Consider the following 26,730-nt stretch of genomic DNA (forward strand, 5'->3'; position numbering starts at 1 on the left):
TCATTAATGACTTCCAGAGAAAATAGGAAAAAATTATCAAAGAATGAATAAAAGGTTAATTCTCCAGAACTGGTAAAAGGACATGGATCTTCACATTGGAAGATTTATCAAGTATCTAGTGAATAAAAATACCCAACTAACTCACACTTCCATGAGAATTTAGAAATCCAAGGATATCCAAGGATAAAAAGATTCTAAAAACTCCTAGCAGAGGTGAGACAAAACAGATATACGTAAAGCACTAAAATAGAAACAGCAGCAATGGAAATCAGAAGGAACTAGAGTAATACTTTAAAATCCTGCAAAGAAAATGCTTTTCAGTCCAGAATGCTATAATCCACCCAATCTGCCCTGGTATTAGGATAGAGGTTTTCAGAACTGTAGCCCTTCTCAGAAACCTGGAAGAAGATGAGTGAGGAGACACAGGACAGAAGAGGTAGTGGGAGCAGAATGAATGGAAAAGTCTGAGATGATAGTGGTAAAGCAAACAAACAGCCAGTCAGAGTAAGCAGGAAGTAGGGGGTCCTAGGAGGGAGATCCCTTGGGAAAAGACTGCACTGATTAGCTGGTGTACTTGACATGGCAGAAAGTTTTATATTATAAGGTTATTAGAGGGTATAAAAAAAAATACATGGACATACCCTTTGTTCCCTGCCAGAAAACAACACAAAATTATAAAAGGCAATGTACACTTATAAAAGAAATTATAGTACACTATTTGGCTTAACCAAGAATAGTACCTATATAGCCATAAAAATACAGATACCAAAAAAAAAAAAAAATACAGATACCAAATACCAAATTAACCAATACTTATGTCAGTACTTTTGAGTGGTAAAAAGGCATAACCTACCAAAACGGAAGTCCAGAAGATGTCAAAAAAATTAAGGCATCAAGAACATCAATGTAAGATATTTTACAATATGAAAATAAATACCATATAATTTTAAAAGAACTGGAAATTCTATAGGGAACACTTGGGAGGTGAAGCAGCGCGGGATGTGATGGAAGAATGCTGCTTTTCATTAGAAGCTGATGAGTGCAGCTCAATTTTTAAAATCAATATGTATCTATCACTTTGATTAAAAAAATAATAACAAACATTCAGTGAGTACTCCCTATCACTCTGTGCCAGGGACTACTTCAAATGCTTTATGGATGACCTTACTTAATCTCCAATCTAACAATCCTTTTAGGTAATACTATTATTAACCCATTTTAAGGATGAGGAAATTAAGCAGAGAGATGTTGGGTAACTGCCCCAGGAGCTCCCTGCTAGCAACTGATGGAGCCAGGTTTCAAAATCAGGCTGTGTAGACCAGAACCTGGAGATCTTAACTCTGAAGAAGACAAGAAAATATAATTTCACAAATTTTGGAAAAAGTGGATTTCTACCTATTGATAAACGTAGTCACAACCCATCAGACTAACAGACATGAGTAAGTGGAAAGCGTTTATTTTCTCATATCTAAAATTCTATATTTTTCTATCAACAATAAAAAACGCAGCCCAAACAGCAAGAGCAGCAGAAAAGAAAAAGTTGGAAAAAATTGCAGTCACACAAAGTATAGTTAAAAAATGACTAAGTTTCCTTGATATATGAATTTGTTGGAAAACCATTTATCAACAGCCTGTTTCTCTCTAGCAGAGTCCCTCAAGCCGAGAGCCATGTCATTCCCCTTTGACTGATTAATTAGCCAATCAGGGGACATTTTTCATTGTGAGGCATGATGGTTTATTCCAGCTAATGTTTGGTCTCTAATGGCGACATATTAAAGCCAACTCGGCTATTTTAGCCCTGTGGAGTGACCAAAAGGAAAGGATAGAAGATAAATCAAAAGAGCTCCCTTCAGTTTCCCTTCAGTCCTTAACAAAACCCCCAAGGAGCAAATGGCGGGAGGAAAGATCCTCTACCAATAAAGAGAAAAAAAACAAAGAAAAGAGAGGTGGAAATGCCTTCAAATCAAGGGGATCCTCTCCTGTGTCTGAGGAGCAATAATTTATCCTCTGTTGATTAACAGACCACTGATAGAACAGGCACCAAAAAGTCAATATCTAGCTCTTCTTCCTTTTATCAAAAGCTGTGCTCAATAGAAAATCTAGCTCTGCAATGCTTCTTACTCACTTGGAATGATTTCACTGGCACACTGAATGAGAAGAGGCCGAGAACAGCCTGATTTCAGGCACTATTCACACTAGGATCTCACTTCAGTCAAGCAGTTGCCCACTGTGCTGCAAATCCTCCAAGCTTCTCATCAGCCCTATGTCTGTGACAGGCACCAAAGCATAAAGAAGAGATGGTCATGTATCAGAGGAATACAAGTTCCTACAGAAGAGAGATGTGAATATTCACATATCCAGGAGACAGGAAGCACCTCTCAGATACATATATAGTATACTGCAGAGCCCAGTCAGCAAAGTGGTTCTAAGCAGCTACTCTGTGCTGCGCAATTCCACTTACATACATAAAACTACCTGGCTTTCTCACCTTCAACTAGGCCAAAGATTACAATTAACAGGCTGTGTCAAATGAGATCACAAACATGTTCCAGTTGCCTGGAACAAGATCTACCACCACCACCATCTTTAACATCATCCTCATTATTTTATGAATCTCAGAATCTTTCAGACAGGATATCAATTTTCCTGATTCCCTGTAATCTTAAAGTCAGACTAATTATACACTTACAGTCAGATGCCTGGACCCCCTTGACATTTCAGTTTGAGACCCAGGATACGTTGCTCATGTTACATCTTTTCTATGCCTTGTCCATTCAGAGACTCCTGCCCTTTGCACCAAGATCAACCATCAGTTCTCTGTAGATTTTTCTGGCATCATGGTAAAAATTAATGGTTCTCTGGTCTGTGTTTCCCTAATGTCTAAAATATAATTTCAACAACTGAGTTCAATTCAACAAAAACTTCACTGAGAACCTACTCCATACCAGGCATGGTTCTAGATGCTAGAGAGTACAAAAATTCCTGCCCTCATTGGGGCTTCCAATCCATTGAGGAAAAACAGTAAACAATTTAGTGTATCAGACGGCAGTAACTGCTATGGACAATAAAACAAAGGAGAGGGTATAAGAGTGTCAAGGTTTTTTGTTGTTACTGTTTGTGTTTTCAATTATAAGTAAGGTGACATTTGGATAAAAATGTGAAAGAGGCAGGTGTGAGCCATTCCACATAAAGGAGCCACCAAGTACTTAAACTTGGGGTGGGAGCATTCCTGAAATACTAGAGGAATAGCAAGGAAGCCAGTGTGATGAGGGCAGAGCGGATACAAAAAAAACAGAAGATGAGGTAAGGCAGTAGTATGTGTCTATGTGTATATGAGGGAGAGAAGACAGAGACTGGGTGGCAGGGCAGGGGGCATAACAAACAGAACTCCAGGCCATTGTAAAGATTTGCCTTTCATACTTGGGAGAGTTTTGAACATAGTGATATGATCTCAATTATACTTATTAAAACACTCAAGCTGCTATAGGAAAAATACTGTAGAAAAGACTCTTACACTCTCCTAGAGAATTTGTTACATTATATTCAATATATTTCTACATCTATCCCCTCTCACAGAAGACCATGAATTCCAAAAAGGAGGCCAAGTCCTACTGTCTTTGCAGCTTTAGCAATTAGAGTAATCATCAGGATATACTAGGTAAATTTTTATAACCACTGAAGTTTCTCCAGCTTTTCCATTATTAAATAAGTGCCAACAAACTATGTTTACTGTAGAAGAGAAGAAGAAATCGGAACTGTACATAACCTATAACAGGGTATCTTTTGTGTCTGGCTTCAAAAGCATTAACAGAAGTAAAGATTGTACTAGGTACAAAGAATCATCTTGGTTCAGATTTAATATCCTTGGTAAACTATTTACTATTTTGTCCTTTCATATCTCCAAGGATGTTATATTGTTCAGATGGACTTCACTGAAAGAAAAGGACAGGGTAATGGTCTCCTGTCTCTTCTCTTAGATGGCATTTAATTCCACTTGTAAATATCTCCAAATGTTAAATTTTCTATGATGTCTCTAAGTAATTCAAACTGTCCACTCCTTCTTTGAGGAACATTCTTTATATCTAACTTAATCTCTAAAACTCACATTATAAACCTGTTTTCCCTTTCTACTGTTAATAGAATCAGACTCATTTCCACTGTAATGACAGAAATAGTCCTGCTTGATACAGGGGCATAAACTAGATGATCCTAAGTGTCTATCTGTCCTTGAGATCCTATCATCTTTCCATAATCAGACTCCAACAGTACTAAAACACTGTAAATCTTTGGGGAATAAGGATAACATCAAATACATTTTGAAGCTTTTGAAACTTATTAAATTCAGTATCATCATCTCCATGAATACTCACACTAAGTGTTGATGGTAATGAAGAGCTTTTACCTTAGTTTATTTATGTGAAAGCAATAAATTCTTTGCACATTAAACAAATGCCAATACATCTACCCCAAACTATACAGGACATCCCATTAGAAGGAATATTACTGCTTTATTACTTATATTAAGTATTAATTTTAAAATTGATATGCTAAGAAATCCTCTATAATTGCTATGATGGCAAAATGGTAACAAAAAACCTCTTTGCTGGAGGACTTTAAAAGGGAAGATTTAATGCACCTGGGTGGTTCAGTCAGTTAAGCGTTCAACTCTTAGTGTGAAGAGCTGAGCTTAGATTTCAGCTTAAGTCATGATATCAGGGTCATGAAACTATCCCTCACATTCAGCTCCAGCTCCACGCTATGAAGCCTGCTTAGGAGTCCCTGCTACAACCCCACCCCACACACATTCTGCCTCAAAAAAAAAAAAAGAAAGAAAGAAAGAAAAGGAAGGACTTGTTGGCAATGAGTTTAGTCAGTACATATATTAATAAATACTGCTTAGCATATGACTATGTGCACATGGATTAAAATTTTCTCATTTCTATATTAGGTTTATTACTCACCACCTTAAATCTGTGTTAACAATTATAATGATGACAGTGATCTTGGCAGCCACAGCTAAGGTACGCTGGGCATTTACTGCATGCTAGCGACTTGCTAAGAACTTTACCTGGCTTTATTTAATTTTTGCTAGATAATTTATTATCCTCATTTTATGAATGAAGAAACTAAGGCTCAGAGAGGTTAAATAACTTGCCCCAAATCAGTCTTCACACTACTCATGGGCTCAAAAGCAGGCTTATCAAACTCTAAAGTTAAAGTGCCTATTCTCAATGCCATACTCCATTGAATGAGCCTCCCTTTAGAAGAAGCCCGAGAAAGAACAATTCATTAGATGACATCATTTCCTCATTCCACTGGTTAAGACAGATCTACCAGGTTCACCATCAATGCACAATCACAGAACCACAGAATGACAGCTCCTTAGAGAGCCATTTCAGTTTTCTAGGCAACAAACCACCGCAAAACTCAGCAGCTTAAAACAACAATCCTTTCCTTATCACACACTATTTCTGTGGGTCAGTAATTCAAGGAAGAGCTTGGCTGGGTGGCTCTGGCCCCAAGTCTCTCTAATGTGGTTATGACCAAAAAGTGATTAGAGCCAGCACAGCAGCGGGTGGCCAGGACCTTCTCTTCACATAGTCTTGGGCACCTGCAAAATTCTCTGTGCCATACTCTCTTAGTGGGCTAGTTTGGGCTTTGAGCATTCTAACAGCTGAAAGGCAACTGGACCGCTTAAATAAAGGCTGAAGCCTTGGAGAGCAACAAGCATTTTAGCCAGTAAGGCCTCGTAAGTCACACAGCATCCCCTCCTGTGACATTCTATCACTATAAGCAAGTCACAAGCCTTCCCAGATGGAAGGCTCTCATCTCCTGATGAGAAAGCTGCAAGGGTCGATCTGGAAGAGTATGTGGAATGGGAAATATCACTGAGGAAAATCTATGGAAAACAGAATCTAGTAAAGGACATATAATTCAACACCCTCACTTTATAGATAAGAAAACAGAGTTAACAGGCTGAAAAAGGGCCATCGAAGACAGCTAACTTCACCTTGACACTCAACATTTCTAGTAACTCTTTTAAGTCTTGGATTGCTAAAACAACTTACTATTTTACCTCAATATTATTCCATTTCCTGCTTTAAGACACCAAAGATTTTTCACATTCATCTCCTGGATAAGAACCTAAGTAGATAAAGCCAAAATTGTCCAAGTACAAGAGAATCAAGAAAAGGAATCCAAGAACGTTCCTTCCTTTTGTAGTCTATGAAAACGTAAAACTTCAAGTACCATTTCAAATATGAGTATTTCGTGTCTTCTCTTTACTTTAGAATCAGGAGACCTTAGCCTTGGAAGTACTCATGTGCAGTTAGTTCAGACTCTTATCAAGTACAAGAATTCCTCACAGAAACACACTGTGAGGCACATCCTACAGCTGACCAGCCCATGCTGCATCCTTTCTCTGAGGAGAAATCTTCCTGTATATTCCATCCATCAGTACTAGTTCTTCCTTATGAAGCATAACAAAACAATCTGTTCCTTTTCTAGAAGACCAGTAAAACCATTTGGACATTCAAAGTCAGGATTTCTCTGTAGGCAAGGCAGAGTTTCTGCACTGCTCACTTGCTAGTTGCTGTCCTGCTTTCCAGATACTTTGGTCCCTAATGCCAGTCTCTGACCACTTTCTTAAAATATGGCACGCAGGCTTCAAAGAACAGGCTTCAGCCTTTATTTCTGTCATGAGGGCAGAAAATAAGCAAAAAGGATGTTGCTTTCAGCATGATACAGCCCAAGCCTATGTGCAGGATGGCTGCCACACTACATACTTAGGCTTATGTGATACTATAGTCAGGTTACAAGTCCTAGCCTCCAAGTTAATGCTCATTTAACTTCTACCAAATGAGATCTTTCTGGGATTAAATGAGACTTTGCATATCTTCATAAAAGTTTATCTATTTCGTTTTGGTTAAAGTGTTTTCCAGCTTAGATTATTTTGGATCTTGATTTTGTTAGAAGTGGTCAAAATGATGACGAGAATTACTGAAGTCATGAATGCTGGTAAAAAAAACTTTAGACTAAAAAAAAAAAAAAAAAAAAAAAAAAACTTTAGACTGTAAATGTACTATTTGGCCTGTTTGTGGGCTTAAATTTCAATTTATCTCTAACTAAAAGGTTCTTCATTAGAAGACTGCTTTAGCAAATACTAGGCTGGGAAAGCTGCCCAGCTTTTGAATCCTGATGCCCAGACCTGGGGTGAAGATGGGGGAAGGCAGAGTGATAGAGGTTGCGGGGAAGGGGATAGATTCAAATTTAAGAGTTCACATCCTGTAAACCATTTACAAAACTCCACCTAATTCATGAAAATAGGTTATTAACACGAACATCTCGAACTAAGGAGGAATGACTTTTGATTCAAGGACGTTCCAAGAAAAAATGTTTAAAAAGGCCTTTTCCAATCATCTTCCCTTATGAGGAATTGAAGAAGTTTATAGAATTAAAACAATATCCCATGAAATCAACAAGAAAAAGAGAAAGGTCTGCTTGGAATTGACTTTTCAGATTTGACAATCAGTCAGAAATGGGAAAGAAAGGGGATTCATGATAACTGACAAGGAAGGGACATAAGTCATGCTTTGGTTCAAAAAGCAAAAGCCGTCAGATTATTCAAGCAAAGAGATCATTACCTAGGGTATCCGGGGAGCATGCAAGAAATCCAAGGTTTCTAATTCAATCAGGTTACAGAGGGGGAAGAAAGTGACAATGATTTTGCCAAGAGCTTATGCCAGAAACATGCTGTTTAGAGAAACAAAGTAGGAGGAATGCTGGTAACACATTCTCGATGCTTGATATGGTTTAGGAGTATTTTTGCTAGTGATAAGGCTGAATCAGGAAACAAGCTGGATAGAGGAAGGAAACTGGGAAGGTGGGGGAGGGAAAAAGTGAGAAGCAAAGAAAAAAAAAGGAGTATCAGGAAGTTCAACAAGATAGGAACTAGTGGAATTTGTTTTTCAGTGTCTCCAACTCCCACACCAAGTGAGAGAAGACACACACACACTCTCTCTCTCTCTCTCTCTCTCTCTCTCCCCTACAACTCCTGGCAGGCAGTGGCCAGCACAAGTACCTGCTGCAGGTCTCAGGGGGCTCCCTAGTAATTTCAGTTCAATATATTCGATCATTTCTTTGTCTCCATATAAAAAGTGCATACATCTCCAATTTAGGTGCACTCCAAACCAGAGTTATTGTCTTCCTAGTACAAAGATGATGGGGAAAGGAAGGGACTTGGAAATTAAAAATATACAACCAACCATTCCCAGACAGAGCAGTTTATTAAAAGTTTTCTGAGTAACTGGTAGCTTGTGATGATCTCTCATTATTTAAGCAAGTAGTTCTGAACAGCAAGATTCAAACAGGGCAACAGTGCCTCTAGATAGGCTCTGTGGCTGGAGGAAATACTGAACACCAAGAAAGAGTAAGGTTCCTGGAGACAGGAAGGCTCTGTTCCTCTACATGACATAAGGCTCCCTCCTACGACACAAAGAAAATTTCATTGTAAGTGATTTTTTTTTTAAACTAGGAAGAGATTTTTTTAATGCAAAGTACTGGATTTTAATGATTCTTTTTGGATCAAGGACTCCCTGGAAAATCTGATGAAAGTGTTGGACTTTATATATCCATACCTACATGTACATGTGCCCAAGAATTCTGCATGCAATTTAGAGGAGTTCACCAATCCACTATAAGAAGTGTACCCCAAGGAGCTCTGCTGTACTGACATGCCACAAACCTGTCAGGTAATAATGGTATCACTTTATAGATACACATCACTTTACAGTTTCATAGACTTCTGAAATTATACAAGTAAACAACTTAATTGATACATCTGGACTTTTTTTTTTTTCTTAAAAAAAGATTTTACTTATTTATTCATGAGAGACACAGAGACAGAGAGGCAGAGATATAGGCAGAGGGAGACATAGGCCGAGGGAGGTTCCTGCCAGAAGCCTGATGCAGGACTCGATCCTAGGATCCCAGGATCACACTCTGAGCCGAAGGCAGATGCTCAACCACCTGAGCCACTCAGGCTTCTGATACATTTTGGACTTTAAAGACATCAAACAATCTGATTTCTACAAGGCATTTTCTAAAGATATGTAAGATAGAAGACATAAAATCCAGCAGAAGACATAAAATCTAACCGGCCTAAGTGCCCAAGGTAGATCATAGAAACTATGCTCAGCCCTTAAAACCTGGGTATTGTTCATTATTGATGTGAGAAGACTCATCATATAATTGTGAGAGAATATGTGGTTCATACATACAATATTCAATTTTGATTTAGATAATTTTGTTGACAGTAGTGGCTGCAGAAGTTAAGGATGGTGCAGGGGATGGGGTGACTGGGAGTAGTCTGAGGAAGATCTTTGCAGTGAGGGAATAGTTCTGTAATTAACTGAGACAGTGGTTACAGGATCTATTTACGTGATAAAGTGACACAGAACTACACACACCAATTTCAATTTCCTGTTTTCACTTTGTGCTATAGTTATGTAAGATGTAACCCCTGGGATAACTGGATGAAGGGTACAAGAAACCCCTCTGAACTTTCTTGCAACTTTCTGTCCATCTGTAATTACTCCAAAATTAAAAGTTTTAAAGCAAAAAAACAGGAGAAAAAAAAAAATAAAGGGCTGCAGCTGTTTCTTGGATATAAATGTATTCAGATCCTTCAAATCATGAGACCAGAAAATGCACAAATAACATAACATCTATGCTCTAGAAACTCAAGCCAGCTCTCTTAATTCAGTTCCAACAGCAAAGTATAATTGTTTCCAAAGCTGGACCAAGCATTTGTAATATGCTTCTGAACCCATCAGAAAGGTAGTGATGTTTTGCAAACTGAACCACTATTTTCAGCAATATGAGAGTAACAGCCAACCAGTTTCCCACAAAATGATGATAAAGTATTAATGACTTATGCCTTTGACAAAAATCTCAAAGAAAACTTCTAAGGCATAACTAAAATCATTTAAACATAGATTTTTTTTGGGGGGGGGGCAGGAAAGTTAACTAACTTTGAGGTAGAGGAGAAAGGACAATGACTCTAGAGTCAGAGGCACCTGGATTTAAATCCTGTTTGTGCCACCTTGGACCTTCATAACAACAAGTCCTTCTGAGCATTGGTTTCCTCATTGCTAAAAAGGTGACAATAATGCCTATTTCATCGGACTGTTCTGGGGATAAATGAAACACTATCATAAGTGGATAGCAAGTGATTGGCACACAGATGCTTCATAAAGTTGTAGTTTCTTTTCTATCATTACAACTATCAGGAATTACAGATATCAGTAAGTTTGGCTTAACGTGAGAGATAGGATGTTGCCCAAGCCAGATGTGGTCAATGCCCAAGGTTCTTTAAATCTAGATGCAAAGACAAGATCAGTATCAGCTCCTTATCCAGAGCATCCACAAGGGATTATTGTGTTAACAATCAATACTGCCACAGTGTCTAGGATTCTTTAGGTATTTGACCTCCAGCAGCACCTTTACCTTGGCAATGCCAAATATAAATTCTAGGCCAATGTTGCTATGGGGGTCAAGGGAGTAAACACAAAGTGATACTCCTTCCAACTACAAACAGGAGCCAAAAGAGGTGGTTTTTTCAAACAAATCTGATCAAAGGCCTCCTGCCCTTGGCTGTAAGAACTGTTGTAACTAACATGGTAAGGTTTCATAGCAACAGCTTATTCAAGGAAGGTACGGGTGTGCCTCAAGAGAGCCAACTCCATATGAAAATCCAAACGTATCTAAAACTTAAACTACACAGAGAGGTAAACCAAGAAACTGACTCTCAACTATACAGAACAAACTGATGCTCACCAGAGAGGAGGTGGGTGGAGGGATGGATAAAATAGGGCTAGGGAGGGCCCTTGTGATGAGCACTGGGTGTTGTATGGAAGTGCCGAATCACTATATTGTATACTTGAAACTAATGTTACACGTGTGCTAACTAGAATTAAATAAAAACTAAAAAAAAGTGAATCTGCTTTACAGAAATACTTTTTAGTTGGCATCTTAAAATGTGATTAAAGACATTTCATCTTACATATGCCTATAGATATATGCTAAATGTAAAACATCACAGAGGCTTTGTCTGTTCATGTGGTACATGCAACAGTGTGACCAGTAGCATCAGCATCACCTGGGAGCTTCTCAGAAATGCAGACCTTTGGGCCCCAACCCACCCTCAAGAACTGGAATCTGCAATTTACTACAATTCCCAGATGGTCTGTGTACATATTAAGATTCCAGAAGCCCTGTCCTAGGCAATATTCATAACATGAAAGCCAGGAGCTCTCCCAAGTGTTACATACCAATCCTTACTCGATAGTATCACTTGAGTTGTCTGGGTAGGTTTTATTTTAAATTAAAACTGTTTTTCTTCTTCTGATACTTATTCCTGGGCTGTACCCCCAGGGGTACCTAACCCCAAATTTGGATTTAACTGGTCTGGGCTGGTACCCTGGTATTAGCATTTTTTTAAAGTTCCTCAGGGAACTCAGTGTAAGTTCTGTTACACTCTACAGACAGACCAAGCACCGCACCTTGATATAAAACTGCCTCACCAAACAATCAGGATTTTCAATGCAACAAGAGGAAAGTCTTAAGCTGAAATGAGAGATTAAGAAGTACCTGGATATAAATGCTACACGAAACACAGTATTATATCAAGGCTGGTCTCTTCCACATCAATTGCCCATAATAGATTTTTCCCTAGGCTAGTACCAGGGAATTGTTTCCGAAGCTCCTCAAATACAGGCTCACATCAACAAGGTCATGAATGACTACACCACAAAAAAGCCAAGAAATGCTCGATAGTACTGAAAAATCTCACGGCACCTAACATCAGGACTTACTGACAGACATCTGTCAGAGGATTAGAAACCTCTAATCTCCTTTAAGAAAAAGCTTTCCTGTGCTTACCCACATAAGTTCTTTAATTTTTTTTTCATTTTTTTTCACATAAGTTCTTTTAAAGTTCTACTTAAAGTCCATCTATAATACCCTTCCCTGATCTGTTCAACTGTAAAATTTCAAAGAGAGTGCTAAAAAAGACCAGGGTTGCAGGCAGAGGGGCTGACAGCAGGGAGGAAAAAGAAGGTCAAATAATCCAAGAATGCAAGGATTTGGAAATGCCAGCATAGTGGGGATCCAAGACTGAGAGACCTGGAACAGAAAGGTTATCATCAGAGATCCAGGGTGGGCCATGGGCTGATGCAAAGGTATAAGGTGTAGGGACCACGGGAGGGGATCGTTAGGGCAGGGCAAATGTGCTAGAACACCCTTGAGGATACTGAAATTACTGAGGAAGACCAAAGTAGAATGATTCAAGAGGAAGACTCATACAAGACTGATACAAAGTCTTGAGTGAACAAGGCAAAGGGCCCTATCCAATCCAGGTCACACAGTAACCACTGAAGGGCAGAGGTGTGACCAGAAGCAGAACTGTCTGATGATCCTTAGTTCTTTCCATCAGCTTCTCAGTGAATGAAGCATCCAGTGTGGCCTGATGTCAGAACACCTCCTCCCTAATGACCCACCTGCCTTTGACATGACTCAGCAGAGACTTACAGACACCGCCCCTGAGCGAGCCAATGGGGCCCAGGCCTGCCTCCTCAGTCCTCAACCGCTAAAGGTGTAGAGGCAGAAAAAGTGCTGAAAGATGGAATTTAATCCCAACCCACAGAGGAAATCACCGAGCACGATTTCTAATAACTAGAGTCTTTGAAAATAATATTAAGTAACAAATAGCTACTGTCCTGAAAAATTCCTGTCGGTCTAGAGAAAATCAGAAATAAATGACACAAGTCTTTTTTTTTTTTTTTTTTTGTTCTACACTCACCAAGGGCCTTGGCTAGGAGCCAATAAAGAAACTGTAAGTAGGACATATCAGATTAGTTGAGTAATAGCTATAGCAACCATAATGGCAGATTTTTGGAGACAACATCAATTTTAAAGTTTTATCCCTTTATCTCCAGAAACCCGTATTTCAAAACTTCTATTTTGATATCCAAACGACCTAACACTTTCAAATTGCTTTTAAAAGAGAATAGACCAGAAGAGGAGTACATACATGATATTGTTCCTCCCCAAGCCATATCCCAAATAGTTATACAGTCCAAGCAGAGCAAACAAAACCGCTACATGCAACCACCCCTCTCTCCTGGAATAGGAGAGACATTTTCCCCTTTGAATAAACCAGCAAAGACATTCCTCCCCAAGTTTATTCTAGTCCTCACACAAGGGAAAAAGCAGGTAACCATATCCTTTCTCAGAATTCTTGTAAAATATATTAATTAACTTCCAACTATTATTATTGAGAGGATCACATTTAGCTTCTATATGAAGCCTCTCAAAGTGTTTTTTGGTAAGTTTATCTAAAAAGTACTACCGGTAACATATAAATAGTTCTATGCACAGAAAGTCAAGCAGTGTTGAAACAGAACATATATCAAATGTATGTGGCTTAATACCTCAGGAGTCTTCTTACTCTGTCTTTTTCCAAAAATGCAGTCAAGATCTGTTTTGCTCCGACATGATAGATCCTTCCCTAGAAAAACAACATGGCGCCTTTCAGTAATGCCATTCTTCCTAAAATAAGGAACATAAATATAAACTAGGACAATCCTGAAAGCAAAATGGGTTTTGGAAAAGAAACAATTTTGTAAACTACTGATATTCTGCCTCCCCTGTGCAGACTACAACACCTTAATTAACAAATAAAATTAAATTTAAAACTCAGGTAAGTATTTTAGAACCAGAACCCCTGATATTCTCCTAATCACAGAAACAATCAAGAGCACGTAGCATGAGAAGAAAACTGGATTTTAAAGGTAACTCTACTACTGGTATGCCTTTAAGGTATGACTTCTGGGTCTCCAGATTCCCCATTTATAAACAGATACTATTTATAAAGAGACATGAGTTACTTAAGATTATGAAATCAGAATAAAACACTGCTAGCTACATAGCTTTTAAACACACAGGAATGAGGGCACACTGTATTTTTAACACATAGAAACTTAATAACTGAATGAATGAAAATTTTAGAAGAATAAATGCAAATAAAAATGACTATAGAAGGGTGAAAGGATTTCAGATTTTTCTCTTTAAAACGTTCTTTACTATTATAGCTCTATCATCTTTAAGTAAAAGGATACATAATAACAGCAGGAAATTAAATGGCTTCTGGCAAAGCACTGTCCAAAGGATCTATGATTCTTATTAAAAACACTAAACTCTTTCACTTAATTTCAAAACCCACAAACCAACTAATTTAAAATTCACTTCTTTGGAATTTCCTCTTCTACCAATAATACACTGTGAGCAGTCAACCAAATCTATTCCCATTTGTCAACTACATGGTAAATGCATTTTAAAATGTAACTGCTACATGTAAATTCTTGAGGCTCTGGGGGAGTGAGACTCTGGGTCAGACACAGGAATTTGTGTTCTGAGTAGGAAGCCTGAGTTCCAATGTCACAGACTCACTTGTCTTCTTAGTTTCCTGTAGCAAACTGACTTGGCAAAGTAATGGCATGACCCAGAAGGTTCTAGTTCACTGACTATCACTGGGGCATTCAAATATGATATTGCTCAGTGACTCCATGAAATTAAAAAACAAAACACCCTTCGATTTAATGCAAAGCCAGGCGCCATAACCAGTTTCATAGGCAGCAGTACTAGATTCAATGGTCCAGTCAGTACAACCTGTTCCTATCAGGAAGGATAGGCTCCTCTGGGGGCTCTGTGCTATTCCTTTCTCCCTGAGCTAGAAACAAAGCCTTCCTGGTTCTGATTATTAAGCAGACCCAGACAAAAGACTCCAAAGGAAACCTCCTTAAGAAATAAAAGAAACATATCCCAGAATGGAGCACAGAAAATGAATCAGAAAGTGGGGAATAAAATTGGTCATGGTGGGGAGAAGGGGACAAATCCTCAGGAGGTCTAGAGATCTATTCTGAGCTTTGTCATTGGCATAACCCATTTTGCACTGCTAAGCACATTCAGGGTGGCAATTTCTATTTCAGAAAAAGGAGCTATACTTAGTTCAAAATATGTATCGGCCATCTTTCCCTAACCTACCTTCTGGAATGGAACAGATACCTAAAACAGACTCAAATTAAGATTTCTTTTAAAGCAATTCAATTAAAAGGAATGTTAGAGGGACTGAGGAAGGGAGGGTACATGCAAGATCACAATTCTAGAACAGGATGTCACACTATGAATGTGCAGAGATTGAAAACAAATCTAAACATAGGGCAAACTGCCAAGCTGGGGGAGACGGTAAGCTGTACCAATGAAGGTGCAATTGTTTCTAAGGTTTTGGTGAGAGGTTCCTGTATCAGAAATATTTATCCTTTAGCAAAGTTCACTTAAGTAAGTGTAGAAACCAGGATTGCTACAGGCCTTGCTCTGGATTTGATCTGGAAAACAAAACACAGAGAAGAATTAAGAGTCAGAGACCAATGGAAAGAAACTTAAAGATCAAAATCTGAAGATAAAAAAAAAAAAAAAAAAAAAAAAAACAAAATCTGAAGATAGAAGTGATACTGAAACAGTTATTAGTTAATGGTACCTGTTGAATAGTTTATAAATGTTATAAAATTATGGCCACTTTTGAATAAATATTAATATACTAAAACTGAGTTTGAAAGCTTATTGGTCTCAGTTCTGAATTAAGGTCAACTCCCAGAAAATACTGCTGATAAACTTAGATGTTAAAGAAAATGACAATCAAAAACAGAACACAATAGGAATTACATGTTATCTGTCTGGATTTGGTTCATCTATCTGCTAGTCTTTAATTGGCCATAACATTTTGAGAACTAGGAAAAAATGCTTCCAGTGGCCAAGCTGATGTCACCAAGTCCATAAAAGGATGAGTGGGTGCTTTCACAGAAGAGTTCTTGATGATCTTTTTTGGCTGTGTTTCTAATAGTCATGATGAGGTTTTCCAGTCCATCAAAATGGCAAAGGAAGGGGGGATGGTACCGCTACATCTACCGCCAGATACATCTATGACACCAAGAGGTTCACATGGGAAGCAAATGAAACTACAAAAAAATATAAGGACTTAAGAAGCACAGAGATTTAAAAAAAAAAAGAAAGAAAAAGAAGAAGAAGAAGAAAGAGCACAGAGATTTAGAACCTCGTACTTTAAGGGCAAAACTCATATAGAACCCAAAACGTTCTAGAAAAAAAAACACAGTACTATAGTACCATATTAGAACAAAGCCTGGGGGGGAAAAAAGAAACTTGAGTTTTCTACTCAGGGTAATGGGGTGAGGGCCAGGAAATACAGGTGGGAGAAATACATACATTTGTTAAAATAAAAACAACAGTTTAGGTATTTGTAGGTAGCTTCACTTGCTTGGAAAATTCATTTGCATTCCCCAGTCAAGAAGGATACAACATATGTTATATTTTGAGTTCTGTTTTTAAGGAAAATACATGGGACCAATAATAAGCCCAGGTCAGAAGACTATGGCGGTAGCACTGAAAGGGTGACGTCAGAACACCAGGCAAGCTGAAGGAATCTGGAGTAGGGGGGGTGAAATAAGTGAGACCCTTACAACCAACAGAACAGCCAGAATTTTTTCACTGCCTGCAGTGGTGCTATTTTAGATTTAAACGGCAAAAGAATCTCAAGAGGAAAAGCTACACCCATCACTAGCAGAGGCTATGGGGAGGAAGCAAGCTAGGAGTACTATACAGTCTGTGTGTCCAGGCTAGGAGCCAGCCGCCAGGTCATGTGCTGTCCAGGCAGGTTCTGTGTTTAAGAAGCAAATATTGCCAATGGTCACAAGAGTAAGAAGTCTGAGTACAATCACCAGGATGAAGCTGCGCAACCACAGTTCCTGCCCCTTTCTTCCACCCACCATACAACTGCCAGGAGGCAGAGAGCAATGCTCTCTTGATAACTTTGCACTATATATTAAAACCTTTAAAAACGGTTTTGTAGAATTTGATCTTTTCCTCTCCCTAAGGAGAAGACAGGGCCCTGACAAACATTTTTCGAATTAAAAGAAACTGCATGCAAGTTTAGGCTTTTTAAACAAACATGAATGATACGAACTTTTGAATTAGATAATAAATTGTTTCATCATTAAATTAAAATCATAAATTTGGGACTCAAGAAAGAAACATGTATCAGAATGAAAATGATATAGCTGATAGGTAGGCGGTAGCAAATTTTACATTGCTATGTGCTACTGGAATCTCACTAAAGTCAAATTTTTGTCTTCATTCTTCCCACCAAGCTATGTATAATACCATCTTCCCATGTTTTAGTCTCTGGACCACGGATGCGAGTTACAGTATAAATCATCCTCATCAAAGAAGTGAATGAGTTACATTCACTAGGAGCCTACTGGCAGGCTAAAGTGTTTATCATCCATTATGCTGAACAACCAAAAGTTCCATAAAATGGGTCATTTCTGAGAAGTCATAAAATGGGACCTACTTTAGGACCCAATAATGATTTAAAAATCTTTCCTCATGTTGTAACAGTAGAAGCAGAGTCTGGAAGAAGGTAAATGCTGAAGTGATCTGAGAGAGTAATGCAGCACCCAGGATCCCTGTGATCTGAGAAGATCATCCACCTTAGAGACAACTTAAGGTTTCTCATTCATATCCAGAACAACTGCTGTACAAGGAAAGACTTTAAATGAGAGAACTCTATTCTTTCTCCATGGCTTGTTAAGATAGTAAATAATTATTTTCTTCAGTACCTGGATTTCTGCCTCATTTTCCCACCTTTTCCACTCATTCCCCAAACTGCATTTCCTCTATTTTCCCACTCAATCTCCTCTGCTTCCTTTCTGACTATGTATCTTGAACCCTCTTCCCTGTATACCAACGCCCCCCTTCTCCCCAAGCAAAGCTAATAAATCAGCAAACCTCATTCCAAGAAAGTGAAGGCATAACACACCAAACAGGCTGACAGGGTCACCTGGCAAGGGAGTGGCTTAACTAGAAATAGAAAGCAGATACTCCCAGCATCCATTAGATTAAAGTAGATTACAGAGGTTTATCCCAACTGCAGCAAATGCTTCAGGTGAAATCATGCATGTAGTTAGGTACTAAAGGGAAACTGGATTTGCTAAGGTGAAAGCTTAGAAGGCTGCCCTACCATCTAAAAGTTACAAGCCACTTTTAGTTTAATTGGCTCAGCATCTTTCTGCTATATCTTTTTCTCCTATAGATTCTAATGAAAAAAGAGGGATTATTTAAGGACTGGTTATAAAGTGGCAATTTAGCCTGTACTCAGAAAGACTGAGGAGCCAGCAGGAACTGTCTTCTGTTCTGCAGAGGGTCAGGAGTAGAGAGAAACCCTGATCAGAAACCATACAGGAAAACAACAAAAAAGGGCCTAGCCTGAGAGAAAGGAGAGGGGATAACATGAAGAGCCATACAAAAACCATACCGGCTGGGAGAGGGAAACAGAAAATGCCCATCTCTCCTTGTACATGTTCTGAAGCTATTCAGCTCCCAACTCCATTTAGCTCTGCCATGGGTTCTCACTTAAACCAAACCCAGACCAACCTTTTGGGGTTCTGACCCCAAATAAGAACCACCATTAACAGACTAGTGGGAATTCCAGCTCCCACTGCTATTCAGGCAGGTTCTAGGAGTCAGGGAATTCCCAATCATACTAACTAGACTAAAGCAAAGGGATGTGTGTTTCTCAGCCTATGGAGGTAGAAAGGCACATCCAGGGGGTACCTGGGTGGCTTAGCGGTTGAGCCTTCAACTCAGGGAGTGATCCTGGAGTTCCAGGATCAAGTCCCACATAGAGCTCCCTATAGGGATCCTGTTTCTCCCTCTGCCTATGTCTTTGCCTCTCTGTGTCTCTCATGAATAAATAAATAAAATCTTAAAAAAAAAAAAGGTGTGCCCCATAGAAGAGCCATCATATGGTATCTAGATTACCACAACAGGATTACATTCATATTTATACTTGAAGTATAGTATGTGATAAATAGGCTTTTACCTGGAAAGTGTACTTAATACACAATACTGTTTCATAGGAAAACATGGGGGGGAGGGTAGTTGAAAGGTTCAAGTTAAATTGTTTCTTACTAATACCAGACTGCCACCTCGTGGTTACACAGGACAACTACACTTGCAACTGGCTGCAATATTGGGAAGGGAGAGGGAAGGTGTTAATAGAGGACATTAGGATTCACTGGCTACCCAGTTCTCAAAAACATTTTCTAAAGCTACTTTGCAATGACCATGGAATGTCTAAGTTAACACTCCATTCAATGCCAGAATGGTGTAGAATAATGTGAGTCAGCTTGGGAGGGAGATTCCTCAAAAACAAGAAAATATAACTAAAGATGTTGAGCATGGAATTAAGATTATTTTCTGACCTAGCCACAAAAAGTCTCTGTTCTCCTTACACAGCAGGTTGACTTCTGCTTCCAGCTTTGCCAGAGGACTTGCATATAGTCTAAAGCTAAATATGGGGTCCCACGTCGGAGCTAATGAATCCGCACTTTAACTAGATCTCCAGGTGATTCACAATAGATGCTAAAACTTTAGCACTGCTTTAGATCAAACCAGTTAGTCCATCCCTACTTGTCCATTTTGCACGTAAAATATGAAAGTTGGAGCACCTAGGTGGCTCAGTGGTTGAATGTCTGCGTTTGGCTCAGGTTGTAATCCCAGGATCCTGGGATAAAGTCTTGCATCAGGTTCCCCATGGGGAGCCTACTTCTCCCTCTGCCTATGTCTCTGCCCCTCTCTCTCTGTCTCTCATAAATAATGAAATCTTAAAAAAAAAAGAAAGGGGGTAGCCCGGGTAGCTCAGCGGTTTGGCTCAGGGCATGATCCTGGGGACCTGGAATCAAGTCCCATGTCGGGCTCCCTGCATGGAGCCTGCTTCTCTCTCTGTGTCTCTGCACCTTTCTCTCTCTCTCTCTGTGTCTCTCATGAATAAATAAAATCTTTAAAAGGGGGGGGAGGAGCTAAAAATTTGGTGAAAGCTAAAAATGCTTTAAGAAACCTACCATGAACACAGATTTCAACAACAAATAAAGAACTGCTTAATTTTACCTTTTGTGAATTTCATATAATGAACACGGTTTTTGGAGATTTTGGACTTTTCTTCGAGGCTGAAAGTTTTCTTCTCTTTGTTGTCTGAGGAATCTTAAAAAAGAATGAAAAGTATTAAACTCTGACTCAATGTAATCCACTCTCATTTATTCTCTTACAATGACATGGTCTTATTTAAATGAAACCTTTAGGAGTCCTGTCATTTATTACTGAACTCCAATCAAATGATTAGAAATATTCTTCTTAAACTGTCTACTATGAATCAAGCATGACCATTCACACAAAATTTGTAAAATCCTCGAGGAAGAGAAATGAAAACTTGTGTTTACACAAAAGCCTACACACGAGGTTCATAGTAGCCTTATCTTTATCATAGTAAAATACTAGAAATTACCCAGAATTCCCTCAATGGGTGAATGGCTAAGCAAATTATGGTGCATCCTTCAACTGAAACATTACACAACAATAAAAAGGGTTTGGGGTGGACCTCAAGGGAGTCGTGCTTTGTGACAAAGGTCAATCTACCCACTGTATGTTCCATTTATATAACATTCTCAAAATGACGAAATTATAGAGCCAGACAGGGATGAGGAGTGCTGGGGTTGGAGGGGTGGAAAATGAGTGTGAATATGAAGGGGCAGCATGAGGCAGCTCTTTTGTGGTAATAAAACAATCCTGTATCTTAACCATGGTGATGATTACATGATTTTATACACGATAAATTCCATAGAACTACACACAGATACACACACATATATGCATGAAGGCTAAAAAAAAAGAACTACAGGGATCCCTGGGTGGCGCAGCGGTTTGGCGCCTGCCTTTGGCCCAGGGCGCGATCCTGGAGACCCGGGATCGAATCCCACGTCGGGCTCCCGGTGCACGGAGCCTGCTTCTCCCTCTGCCTGTGTCTCTGCCTCTCTCTCTCTCTCTCTCTCTCTCTCTCTGTGTGACTATCATAAGTAAATAAAAATTAAAAAAAAAAAAAAAGAACTGCAAAATGACATTTATTAAAAAAAAAAAAAAAAAAAAAAGAACTACAGACACAAAGTTAGAGAAAGGGGGGAAAGGAAATTTTCACCTTAATACTCGGGCAAAACCAGCACATGCCCACTGAATGTTATGGTAGTTAGCTGTAATCCTTTCCAGAAATTAGTGTTTTTTTAAAATTTTTTAAAGACTTATTTATTTATTCATGAGAGACATGGACTGAGAGAGAGAGGCACAGACACAGGCAGAGGGAGAAGCAGGCTCCTCGCAGGGAGCCCAATCCTGGATCCCAGGATCACAACCTGAGCCGAAGGCTGGCACCCAACTGCTGAGCCACCCAGGCATCCTGAAATTAGCGATTTTACAAACAATATGGATTATAAAGTAACGATCCAAAGGATGTAAAGACAGATATTTTAAGGTTTCAAACAATGCCTGGCATGGGTTAATTATAGCACCAACCTGAAACCTTCTCTTCTGCAGTCACTTTTCAAGAGCTTGGGTTTTTTTTCAGACATCCCACAAGTAAATTTTTCTCATCTTTTGGAGGTCAAACACTTAAGGCTCATAATATTCTTAATTCTGGTGTTCCAAACATAAGTCACTTAGTAAGTTCGGAGCTTAGATGATAGCTCTTATCAACTGAAAGCTTATTAATAAAGAAGTACAAGGCACTGAACTAAGAGCTTTCTATGCATTCTTGCAGTTCACTTCACAATCATCCTACAGGGTAGAAGCCATGATAATTAAATTGACTTCAAAGAAAGACACTGAAGCCCAGAGGGATTAAATATGGCACACATAGGAGGAGGCTCTGAAGGGATCCAAACCCAGGTGGGTATGAGTGATAGTCCACATTCTTACCACTACACTGCATCCCCAACAGAGCTGCTCCTGCACTTCAGAGGACAGTAAGCATCACCGGGGGAGCTTTTCCCTCTGCCAAGGACACAGACTTCCCACAGTATATGGAGCATAGACAGCTAGATCTTAGGGGAATCGGTCTCTATCTACTAGTCCATATGTATTCTTTCTCCAAGCTGCTCGGATTCTGAGTGGATGCAGCAATCTGCCTTTCCTCCTCCACTTCTCTCACATGTTCTTCCCTCACTTTTCAAGAGAGGTGTGACTCTTCTCTTACCAGGAATAAATAAGGCACAGGCCAAAGTACTAGGAAGCAACCTTTAGTCAAAGCAGCAAGACCAGCTCCCTCCCCACACCAATGTATCTCACCCAGAGATGCATTTCCATAAAGATTTTACTGTTATAATAATTATTTATCAAAATTTATAATGCCTCCCAGTTTTATTAATTGTAATCTACTGATATAATGACAACTTAATCCACAGAAAAAATATTCACTCCTAAAACCTTGGGGTCATTAGAAATAAACCAAAAATTTCTATGTATGTGTTTTGGGCATTGAAATAGAATACGATGATGAATTCTAAAAAGTTTAAGCAAAAAAAGGACATCTTAACATAAAATGCTATGGGGTATATGCAATGGAAACACTGTTTCAGAGGAAAGGGAATTAAGAAATATAATAGTTCTAACTACCAAAGGGCTTGCTGGGTGTATTTCTAAATACGTGACAATGGATATCAAATAGCTCTAGTATTTATCATCCACTGGATACATCTGAGACTGATGTAAGGGTTTTGTCTTAAAATGCCAATATTTCCCAATAGGCCAGAAATGATATTCTTTGCAACTATCTAAAACTATGATTAAAAACCTTACAGATGTTGCTCTAAAAAATGTGAGACAGGACATACTGGTTTTCAAAATGTATACAAAAAACCCTTGAAGATCCCTGTCCTTAACAAGAGATCGGCATCCCAGTTTATTTTCAGAAATCTTTAAAATCACAAAGGACAGACTATCTGAGGGAAGTAACAAACATTTCCTAAAGCCATGAAGTCAGTCTGCCAAAAAAGCGAAGTTCAGTCTGGTAGAGAGAACTAATTAATAAAATATTCCTAAAAATGAAATTTTGAAGGATATACGGAGTTTTATGCCCCACCAGAAAATAAGGGTTATGTCTAGAATCTTTGCAGGATTCTAGGAAGAGGATGGTATGGAATCTCTGCTTAGTTAAAAGGCGTACTGTGTGAATTTGTAAACAGTCTTAAGGAAGTAAAAATATTATGGTAGAAAAATGTTAAGAGGTTATTGGGCCATCTGCTTTTCAGCTTGAATACGTGTAATATGAACAAAAATTCACTTGAATGAAGATATTGTATTTACTAAGGATTACATGGCAGAAAAATAACCTATTAGTTCTTCAGGTCCATTCCTCGGCCAGGTCTTCCCTTAAAGGAATATTCTAAAGGCATTCCAGCACCTGGTTTCTGACAGGCTCTGTGCCTGCTGCAAGGCTACTGGCACCCTCTAGTGGTCTCGAGGTGGAACTACTTCCCCTCTGCCTTCTACTTGTCTTATGCACAGAAGAATCAACCTGCACAGATGGACCTGTGGACAGGGCTGCATGAGGACAAAGGGCTACCACCTGGAAGTCCTTACTCACTCTCTGCCTTCTTGACAAATAATACAGGGTTCCCTGGGTCATTTCGCTGACTGTATTTCTGGGAATACACCACGAAGGCCTGTCTGTGCTTAGCCTCAGCAATTAGCACATAGAACAGTGATTCTATCCCAAGCCAGAGTTTTTGCAACTACAATGCTATTTCTCAGAAAAAAGTAATCATGATACCATCAAAGAGAAAAGGTAATTTATTAGCTATCACTGTTAAATCTCAAAAGCAAGTTGCTCAAAAAGCTTTCTTTCCTTAGTACCTACAAAAAAAAAAAAAAAGAATCTCGTGGCTTTCTTTTTGGAATCTTGAAGCTGCTAATTTCTTAATAATTCTATCACCTAGTAAGTTACAAAGTTTTCTCTAATTCAGTACATGAAGGAGAAAGTTATAATACCAAAGTGTGAAGTCAGCTCTTTTTCCCTCTTCAAGGATGAATGTGTGGATCCCTTGAAGAAGAAAGAGAGCCCCAGACTCAAAAGCTTCTGCCTCAATGACTATAGTCATGCAAAGCCAAAGCCAGCTCAAGACTATCTGACACACTAATCAGGTCACTGAACCTGTGTAGGAAAAGTGACTGCCATTTATATGTCACCAGATACTCATTAAGGTAGAAGGTGTTCCCTGATATTCAAATCAGGTTACTCTTTAGTTAACCTTCATTACAGGTTTAATAAGTCTTAAATTACTTAAGTAACTAAGTCTACCAGAAAGGGACCCAGGTAATTTTTAGATTTCTTTTACTGTGACAAATATCATCACATATAGGAGCATCTGAAGTCTGCACAGTTAGTCATAAAGCAATCTCTCTCCCTGCCAGCACTTCCTAGATTAGAAAACAGAACACTGCCTGAATCAAGAAGTATCCAGCAATCCTGTGCCCCCTCTTCCTAGAATAGGGTTTCTCAACCTCTAAACTATTGACAGTTTGGGATGAATAATAATTTGTTTGAGGAGAGAGGGGCATAGCTATGCTGTGTACTATAGTATGTTTAGTTGCATTTCTGGCCTCTACCCACTAGATAGAAATAACATCTCCCCAGCTATGACAATGAAAAATGTCTTCAGACATTGCCAAATGTTCCATGAGTGCCAAAATTGCCTCCAGTTGAGAACCACTGTCCTAATAGCTACCATTATCCTGATTTTTGTAATAATCATCCTTCCTCTTGCTTTTTGTTTTGGTTTTAACCATTTATTTTTTGGCGGGGAGGGGGACAGTAAGAACCACAGCAAGTTCATAAAATATAATGTCACAAATAACCTATGTAATTGCCAACCAGAAAAAAAAAAAAAACAGAACCCTAATATCCCCCCAACGTTCCCCATGGGTCCCTTCTCAATCTCATCCCCTTTCTTCTCCCCTTAAGTAATCACGATTGTGACTTTCATAGTAATTGCTTCCTTGTGTTTTAAAATAATTTGACCACCCCGGTATGGTACCTAAATCCCAAATTTTTGCCTGCCATCTTTTCTAAAAGTGGAATCATACTGGGTATTATCCCTGTGTCTTCTTTCAGTCAACATTAAGTTAATGAGATCCTTCTACACCAGTGAACATACAATAGCCTATGGGCCAAATCCGACTTACCACCTGTTTTTATAAATAACATTTCACAGGAACACAGCCTACACCCCGGAGTTTATATACTGTACTGTATATTGCTGATTTCACACTCCAAGAGCCGAACTGAGTGGTTGTGACAGACACTATGGTCTGCAAAGTAGTTCTCTCTGGTGCTTTACAGAAAAAGTTTGCCAACCTCTGCTTTGGACTCTTGCATGTAAGTATACTTCATTTCTGTGCATTTACAAACAGAACAGTTTACTTCTCCATTCTATGGTTGATGGACATTTGGGTTATTGCAAGTTTGGGGATACTGCAGATTATAAGTATTCTTTCCTTCGGACTGAAGTGCATCCTTTAAAATTTCCTTTATTGAAGGTCTACTGGTGGTAAAGTTTTGTCTGAAAACATCCCATCCACTTTCTTGAAAAATATATTTATCGAGTGTAAAATTCTAGGTTGCCAGTTATATTTCCCTCAGTATATTTACTCCAATGTCTTTTGGGTTCCACTGTTAGGAACTCTGCTTTCATTTATAACTGTTGCTTCTTTGAAGGGAATCAGTATATTTTCTCTGGCTGCATTAACATTCTTCTCTCTTTTGTGTGCATGCCTGTATGTGTGTGTGTTTGTGTGTGATGTTCTGCTACAATGTTACACTATTACATCTGCTATTATGTTTGCAAGTGAAGTTTTTTTTTAATGTAATCTGCTTGAATTAAGTTTTCTGGATCTGTGGATGTGTTTTATCACTAATTCTAGACCATCTTCAGCCCTTCTGCTCTTAAATTCTGCCTCTGCCCTATTCTCTCTTCTCTGCACTGCTGAACTCCTATTAGATATTAGATCTTCTCACTTTATCTTCCAACTAAACTTCTGTTTTGTATTTCCATCCTTTCCTCTTTCAGGGTTGCATTCTGGATAACTGTCTTCTGATCTATTTTCTAGACTTTCTTCAGCTGTGTCTACTTTGTTATTAAACCCAATAGCACACTCAGTATCCAAGCCTGTGTGTGCTAGAAACTGGTTCCATTCATCAATAATGCAAACTTAGCAAAACCTGATAGGACAGAAAAAGCTTAGGAAACAAAGAGATTTGGATAAATATTCAAAGAAAACCCTCACCTTCCAAAGCTTTGCTACTTTCAATTATTTGGGAACTGAGAAAGTGAGGGGAACAATTTATTTTGGTATTTGTTTCATTTCTTTCTTTTGCACTAGATTTTAAGCTTCTTCAGAGAAGGGAATGAGTCTTTTTACCCATTTCTGCAACCTCAGTCTTCAAACAATACCATCAAGAAAGTGAAAAAACCAAACTGAAGAAAATATTTGTAGATCATATACCTGATAAGGGACTGACACTTGAATATATGAGAAAGCTTTACTAAACAATAAAGACCCATAACCCAACTAAACATTGGACAAAGGATCTGAATATCTATTTCTCCAAAGATGACATACAAATGGCCAATAATCACATGACAAATTGGCCAACATCTCCAGCTGACATGGAAATGTAAATCAAAAGCACAAGTAGATACTACTTTGTAGCCACTA

The 26,730-nt window shown here is 38.8% G+C and overlaps 1 protein-coding gene across 1 annotated transcript in view; it reads right to left on the reverse strand.

Annotated features, from left to right (window-relative positions):
* Positions 1–26,730, reverse strand: part of PINX1 (PIN2 (TERF1) interacting telomerase inhibitor 1) — an 85,503-nt gene that overhangs the window by 41,246 nt on the left and 17,527 nt on the right. The window contains exons 5-6 of the mRNA XM_041767650.1: positions 20,080–20,172; positions 13,491–13,567 (exon numbers count right to left, since the gene is read on the reverse strand). Of these exons, the coding sequence (XP_041623584.1) occupies positions 13,491–13,567; positions 20,080–20,172 (170 nt within the window). The remainder of the gene's footprint in view (positions 1–13,490; positions 13,568–20,079; positions 20,173–26,730) is intronic.

This window comes from Vulpes lagopus, chromosome 8 (assembly GCF_018345385.1).
Source record: "Vulpes lagopus strain Blue_001 chromosome 8, ASM1834538v1, whole genome shotgun sequence".
Taxonomy (NCBI): Eukaryota; Metazoa; Chordata; class Mammalia; order Carnivora; family Canidae; genus Vulpes; species Vulpes lagopus.